The sequence below is a fragment of the Frankliniella occidentalis genome, unplaced genomic scaffold, assembly GCF_000697945.3.
Source record: "Frankliniella occidentalis isolate FOCC.00 unplaced genomic scaffold, Focc_3.1 Scaffold22, whole genome shotgun sequence".
Lineage (NCBI taxonomy): Eukaryota > Metazoa > Arthropoda > Insecta > Thysanoptera > Thripidae > Frankliniella > Frankliniella occidentalis.
The window spans coordinates 631,531-638,374 of NW_026267152.1; the positions used below are offsets into that span (position 1 = coordinate 631,531).

Genomic DNA, 6,844 nt, shown 5'->3' on the forward strand with positions numbered 1-6,844 from the left:
TGTTTCTCCAATAGGTGTCTAACTCGCTGATGCTCCTTTTCTCCATGCAGCACCGTTTGTAAGGTATCTTCCAGAAAGCACGTCCAATTATCTCAAAAAAAATAATGTCTGGGCTGATTGGGGGAGCTCAGCGCCTGCGAGAACCGGGGTAGGCCACCCCGCAGTACTCGCATGCATTGCAGGAAAGATGTTGCCTACGTATACAGGCGCTACGAGATGACGGAGAATGTCGGACGTATACTTTCTGGATGTGAGTGCAATGCACATTTTGTAGAAAATCCTCTGTTAGCCTGTGTTCCAAGGTGGGCCGAGGGAAGGTGCCTAGTTGCAACCCTCCAGGGATATTTACAGTGTAGACGTGGTAGGGTAAGACCGGGACGAGCAGGGATGGGCAGAGGGTCTCGCGTACCCTCGCGGGTCGGGCGGACCTCGGGGCGGACTGTCCCCTCGCCTTTCAGGTCGCTGCCCCGCCCAGCCCCGGCCCCGGCGCGCGTGCCGCCCTGAGAAGTCATTTCGAGAGGACGCCGACGGTCCTGCGTGGCCCAGTCACGACGAGAATGCGAGGGAGAAATGAGTATTTCATTGCGAGCATTCTCCTGGCGTTTCAGATCCTTGTGCGCGCGGGCAATAATAAGCAAAATGGAATTTTCCCCCTTTTGTGTCCTCCAGGATGACGATGAACAGAAGATGCTGATGCTGCGCAAGGCCTTCCAGATGTTCGACACGACCAAGTCGGGCTCCATCGAGACGATGAAGATCTCCACCATCCTCAACACGCTGGGGCTGCTGTTCGACGACGGCGAACTCCAGAATGTCATCTCCGAGGTCGACTCAAACAGTGAGTAGTGCGGCATGGCTTTTCATGGCCTCTGTTTACCCAGAAATTCACTTTGAAGATACACTTTACTGTACCCACACAGACCAGGGAAAAGTCGACTTTGACGGCTTCTGCGAGATCGCGGCGCACTTCCTCGAGGAGGAGGACAGCGAGGCGATGCAGCAGGAGCTCAAGGAGGCCTTCAGGCTGTACGACAGGGAGGGTGAGTCCAATTATTGACTGGGCCGGCGGGCGCGCCCCGACAAAAAGCCGCCGCCCTGTTTGGCACGCAGAGCGCAGAGCGGCTCTGCTGCTGCGAGGCGAGGTGGGCGGCGAGGAAAGCCATCGGAGCCCCCGTCTAACGACCACCGCGCGTGATCCTGCGGCCGCGCCGATCCATCTCGGCTCGATGTCTCCCCCGGGACATGACTGACCCTGGCGGTGGCTTGTGTGTGTCGCAGGCAACGGCTACATCACCACCAAGACGCTCAAGGAGATCCTGGCCGCCCTGGACGACAAGCTCAACAACGACGACCTGGACGGCATCATTCAGGAGATCGACACTGACGGATCGGGGACGGTCGACTTTGATGGTCAGTGTGTTTGGGGGGTCGCTGCGTACACATTGTGGATATTGTTTCTGTGCGGGCTACTGAATTTCATGACTGTGTTTTGTTGGCGCGCAGAGTTCATGGAGATGATGACGGGCGAGTAAGCAGACCTCCCGGGCCAGGCCGCACTCTCATTCCTCCTCAGGTCCGCGCCGTTGTGAACCGGAAGTGGTCCGCGCCGCTGTGAATACCGGAAGTGGTCCGCGGCCGCACCGGGCCGCTAGTGCTGTAGGGCCCACTAGGAGGGCCGCCCAGCACCGAGCGCCGCAAATAGAACATATTTATGTCCGCCCGACCATCCCGGCGGCCCAACAGCCAACAGCCATAAACCGACTGACCTTTATATACAGAAAATGGTATATTTTATTTCTTGCAAGTGACCATGGTTCTGAAATAAACAAAGATGGATATTTTCGTATGTTTATTTTGACTTGTTTTTTTCATTTATTTGCGGTGTCCCTACGACCATTTTTAAGAAATGGCCTTCTGAGTCCTCTGCAAAAATCCAGGAGGAACTTGTTGATGAATAATAACGCTCAGTATTGTGATAAATAGATTGTGACTAGTTTGTAAATATTTAAGCGCATTCCCAATACAGACAGTAGAAGTTCGAGTTTATCTCCAGTTCTCGAATAAATTACGGTTTCGTCTCGGTTTTCGCATACCGCGGTAAAATTAAAGTATAGGTGGCACATGCAAGTCAATCCTTAATTATCACAGCTCTACTACAAAATATGATAATACAATAAATGAAAATGAAACGACACTACATAGACCCAGTAATTTCAAGTCCAGACAAAGATATAAAAAATAGCCGATTTCTCGACAGAGATGATAATAGTTATAAAATCGGGGATTCCGTGGTTCCTTTGTGCCACCTGGTCGCTAGCCTTTCGATATAATAGCAAAAAACAAATGAAAACAAAAACTTAATGTTCTAGCCGGGAGCCAATGTGTTCATCCCGTACCGGTCACATCGGTACAGATAAACTCTAATCAGGGTGACTCTATGATGGCGCAATTTCGGCCGTCCAATCGACGCTTGATCGTCGAGGGAATTCACGCGGGGATATACATTTACCGAACACAAAGTTCCCGCCGTCCGACTAATGTCGTGTAATTGGGTGCTCCATAGTAGGTTGTTAAATTTGGAAAAAAGAATGGTCATACACCATGGCTTTCTCGTCCTTCACACACTGTTTTTTTTTCTCTTTCTTGTGACCCTTCCCCAGTCAGAAATGGTTGGTCGAATCGACGTCGATTCGACGTCGTTTGCGATGTCGACAAGTCGTCGATTGACTTCGTCGATTCGACCACTATGTGTCACCGAAATCGACGTATTTATCGACGTCGATGTTCCGTCGACGAAAATAGCGCAGACCAGGGTATTCGAACCCGCGCACATCCCAAACGAGTCTCCTGCCCTGTCGTCTTATCCACTACGCTACCACATCGGATACGAAGAGAAGACATCAGTAACCGTGACTTTCTAACATGCTATGCCCCGTATGCCACTCGTTGATCGTCCATTGACATTTGTTGAATTCGGAATCGAACAACAGAAAACTCTCTCTTAACACGCAACATTTTGGCAGACAATGTCTCAGTTGCCCTAACTATTAATTTTTAAATTAAGGTTACAAATCGACGGGAAATCGACGAGAAATCGACGGGGAAGTACCACAGCTGCCTCGGCTATGTGAAAACTCATGGGGTGTCGTACGCTAGTACCGTCCATTCATCCATAATAATGGAATTATGAGAGCAAACGTGCTTTGTACGCAAAATAAGTCAATCACGCGAACCGTCGAATCGACGTCGATTCGACGTCGATTCGAAGAAACGCCACAAGTCCTGTTTAAGTTGACAAAAACTCACAATTTCCAATAATATGTTAACCGTACAGCTGTAAACAGCATTAAAATCACAAAACCAACTAGGTCGAAAATACGTCGATCATTTAAAATTTCCGACCTGTTTCTTCCAACGACCACTTTTCGACACATCGACGTCGATTCGACGTCGATTCGACCATCCGTTTCTGACTGGGTTCACTGGTAAAACAAGTGTTTAATTTTGCACGTCAATTGACGTTTAAGTTCAAGTGTGCATTTTCTAGACACTTTGTGGTTCTAACTATGTTATACGTCAACTGGTGTTTAAACATTCAACACTTCCAAAACGTATAGCAGCTGCACACCGTATGGTTCCCTATTGATAGCATATAACTGTGTGTGTCCAAGTGTGCAGAATTTAAACGTTTACAAAACGTCTAAAATTTGCGCACCACGCAAGCGTGCGACTTGAATTAAACACCATGTAATGTGCAAAATCACAACTTGCACACGTTGGTGTGCAAATATTGCACACTTGTTTTACAAGTGTTCGAGTATTCTATTTTGACACCTTGCGTCTCGACGGGCACGTTGTGGACGTTGTCAACGGAGGCACACTCAGGTGGAGAGGGCGTGCCACTGCTGCACCTGCTGCATCGGGTTGCCGAACGCCGTGTTCCAGTGCGTGAGCGCCTTCCCGCGCGCGAACATGTACGAGCCGAGCACGCACTTGCCGACCAGCTTGTCTGCAAACACGGAGAACAAGGTAATCCAATTAGCTACGTGACTCGTGGTGCCCCACAGAAAAACTTAGTTCTTCGACCAAATTTATTGGTCCTTCATTTTTCGGGTAATACCAGGTAGCTGATTCACGCCGCGCACTTTCGTAGCTTTACTGTACCGCATGCAGGAGTGCGGGCTAGTTTGCCTATCCTCGATGCCCACGGCCCACGGCTCCTTTACAGCCCCGTGCGAGTAGGCAACCCACCCGCACGCGTGCATGCAGTACAGTATAACTGTGAAAGTGCGCAGCCACTTGGTATGTCTTGATTCAAATGACATGTACTTGAAAGTTTTTTGGGGTGGCGTTTTTTCTATACTTCGTATAATTTACTGTTTTCTTGGACTTTCAAAAGTTAGCGCACATTCGTTTTACAATAATTTTTGACTGTGTACTTACGTCCACGACCGTAGCGCGTGCCGGGCTGCTCGAGCTGGAGTGCGAGGGACGTGACGTCGATGGAGGCGGCGGGCACGTGGAAGTTGAAGCACTCGGAGAAGTTGGGGCTGTCGTCGATGCAGCGGACCACGGTGGTGCGCTTCACCTTGACCTGGCCGTGGTGCTGCTGCATCACGACGCGCACGTACGAGTCGCGCCGCTCCTCGTCGCGGAACTGCTTAAAGGACACGAACAGACGGACGCGATTGTGACAGAGCAGAGCCATCGACATCACCCGGAACCACACTTCGAAATTGTTTACCAAAGTTTTGTGCTGTTGTAAAAAAATCTGTAGTATTACTAAACTTTTTCCTACTATTACTACTAAACGTATTCCTCGCCCAGTAATTGTAATAGTAGGAAAAAGTTTTCTAGAAAATTTTCGCGTAAAAAGTTTAAAGTCACCCGCCACAGCGGCAGCGGTATACCCCGAGCGGCAGGGGCAGCGGGGCCGCGGAGTATCACCGCGCCGCCGCCGCCACACTGCCGCCGCCGCTGGGGGGCGCCACCCGCCCCCTTTTGTGCAACAGCCGATGCAAAGTGCGTACCTTGACGCGACGGGCCTCGATGACGGTGACGGACAGGCGGTGCAGGTTCTCGTTGTACAGCAGGGAGACGAGCAGCTCCCCGATGTCCGAAACCGCCTCGGGCGTGTCCTGAGGCAGAGAGTGAGATGATGGAAACACGTGGCCGACGTCAACTAAATAGCAGCGATATTTTGCCGACGCGTGGGCGTGCAATAAATATTTCTTTGGTGGAATCGTTTCAAATTCTTGACGAACACAGTTTGTTCCGTATGAAGTTGTGTCGTTTGCAGCTACAACTACGTGTAGATACGAACAGGGACGTTTCGCGAATCAGCCCCTTTCAAGTAATATCAACCCTCTATCTTGCGCGTAAACGTATCAGACGTCATCTCTCCCAGTTTTGTTTTCTGCTGGAAATTGCACACCGCTGCTGGACGAGTCGAAGTAAGTGGTCTGTATTGCGCCGGGTGCTTGGGTCACAGCCCCGTCTCCGCCGCCCCCAGACCCGACGGCGCGACAGGGCGGCGGCATAACGGGGGCTGACGGGTGCGGACAGTGGAAAACGATAAGCTGTTCGGTAAGTGGTAAGGCTCACGCACCAATGCGCACCAAGGAGGAGGAGGGGAGGAGGAGCGGGGCTGCGGAGAGAGAGAGAGAGAGAGAGAGAGAGAGAGAGAGAGAGAGAGAGAGAGAGAGAGAGAGAACGCCGTAGGATGCTCGGCATAGGCCCGCAGCAGACCCGACCCGCCCCGTGACGCACATCCGGCGGCCGAGCAGGGAATGATGGAATTTCCCGGAATCAGCGGCAGCGGGCGCAGCGGATGAAACGGATCGCCCGTCCGACCTGCGCCCACGGCCCTGCCGCCTCTACAACCACCGGCCCACCGCGAGCTGCCCCATTTCAACGCCGCTACTGTACTACTGCGTTACATACACACCTTCTCACTACTCTCTGCTCCCTACATTCATTTTCGAGCCGTTCGCGAATTTTGGAAGGCTGGACTGGAGCGCGATCGGACGACCTATGTTTTGCAATTCCCTTTTTCAAAGTCACTAACATTTTGGAGAGTGTTTTTTTCAGCAAAATGTAAAAAAACAAAAAAGCAAAAAAAAAAAACACAAAAAAACAGTGACTCTCGGGAGTGGGTCGTGACCGAAAACGGGTGAAATCTCGGATCACCCCCCCCCCTCCTTCCCCTGGGTACACCGCACGGCCCCCGCCCCCGACGCGCCATAGCACAGCCCGTCTCACCTTCTCCAAGTCCATCTTGTACACGTTCTGCTTGTCCTGCTCCTCGGCGAGGCGGCGCAGCGGGAAGGACACGTGGCCGATGACGGACCTCCTCTTGTTGCGGCCCGTGTCCACGACCGTCATGCGCAGCACGTGATCCTCGAGGTCCTTGGAGGGCACCTGGGTAAACCGCACCGAGGTGAGTGTGAGTGGGAAGCAGGCTCCACCCGGGGGGATTGGGAGAGGATACGGGATCTTCACGACTTGAACTTTACCTGGAACACGAAGGTCTCGTCAAAGACAGGATTGCACGTCTTCTTCTTCTGCCGAGACTGCAGGTGCCGGCGCTCGTCGGGGATCAGGTGCAGCCTGGAACAAAAGAGCGAGGAGATGGCAAAGGGGGTTGGGGGGATCACCGGGATCAGGGATCAGCTATCAGCCGTAGCCAGCCAATCTGCTACTCCCCCCATGGCTGCTGCGCGAGCAATAAGGTTAACGCGAGGCCTCGCCGTGTATAATGCGAATTAACGACGACACGCCTTCACGCCACAACAATTTCTCATCGCGCGTCCCACCTGATTACCGGGCCGTATCCAACGGCGGC

The 6,844-nt window shown here is 52.1% G+C and overlaps 2 protein-coding genes across 4 annotated transcripts in view; one reads left to right on the forward strand and one right to left on the reverse strand.

Moving 5' to 3' along the window:
- The first annotated feature begins 624 nt into the window (after nt 1–624).
- LOC113212733 (troponin C) lies at nt 625–1,852 on the forward strand. Its single transcript, XM_052264886.1, has 4 exons — nt 625–838; nt 921–1,040; nt 1,279–1,410; nt 1,504–1,852. Exons 1-4 carry the CDS (start codon nt 640–642, stop codon nt 1,530–1,532), a joined length of 480 nt encoding a protein of 159 aa, XP_052120846.1. The 5' UTR covers nt 625–639; the 3' UTR covers nt 1,533–1,852.
- Nucleotides 1,835–6,844, reverse strand: part of LOC113211326 (synaptotagmin-15-like) — a 44,808-nt gene continuing 39,798 nt past the window's right edge. For 2 of the 3 annotated variants that reach the window (XM_052264884.1, XM_052264883.1), the window contains exons 6-10: nt 6,516–6,609; nt 6,262–6,420; nt 5,031–5,138; nt 4,444–4,660; nt 1,835–4,009 (exon numbers count right to left, since the gene is read on the reverse strand). In XM_052264884.1, the coding sequence (XP_052120844.1) occupies nt 3,882–4,009; nt 4,444–4,660; nt 5,031–5,138; nt 6,262–6,420; nt 6,516–6,609 (706 nt within the window). In that variant the 3' untranslated portion in view covers nt 1,835–3,881. The remainder of the gene's footprint in view (nt 4,010–4,443; nt 4,661–5,030; nt 5,139–6,261; nt 6,421–6,515; nt 6,610–6,844) is intronic. The other variant, XM_052264885.1, reaches the window with a different exon arrangement.

What these genes read in the sequence shown, in the direction of transcription:
- LOC113212733 (XM_052264886.1), top strand. Translation starts at nt 640, where the DNA reads ATGGAATTTTCCCCCTTTTGTGTCCTCCAGGATGACGATGAACAGAAG. An exon ending in CAGGCTGTACGACAGGGAGG is followed by an intron (nt 1,041 to 1,278) that starts GTGAGTCCAATT and finishes TGTGTGTCGCAG; the next exon opens with GCAACGGCTACATCACCACC. An exon ending in GGGGACGGTCGACTTTGATG is followed by an intron (nt 1,411 to 1,503) that starts GTCAGTGTGTTT and finishes GTTGGCGCGCAG; the next exon opens with AGTTCATGGAGATGATGACG.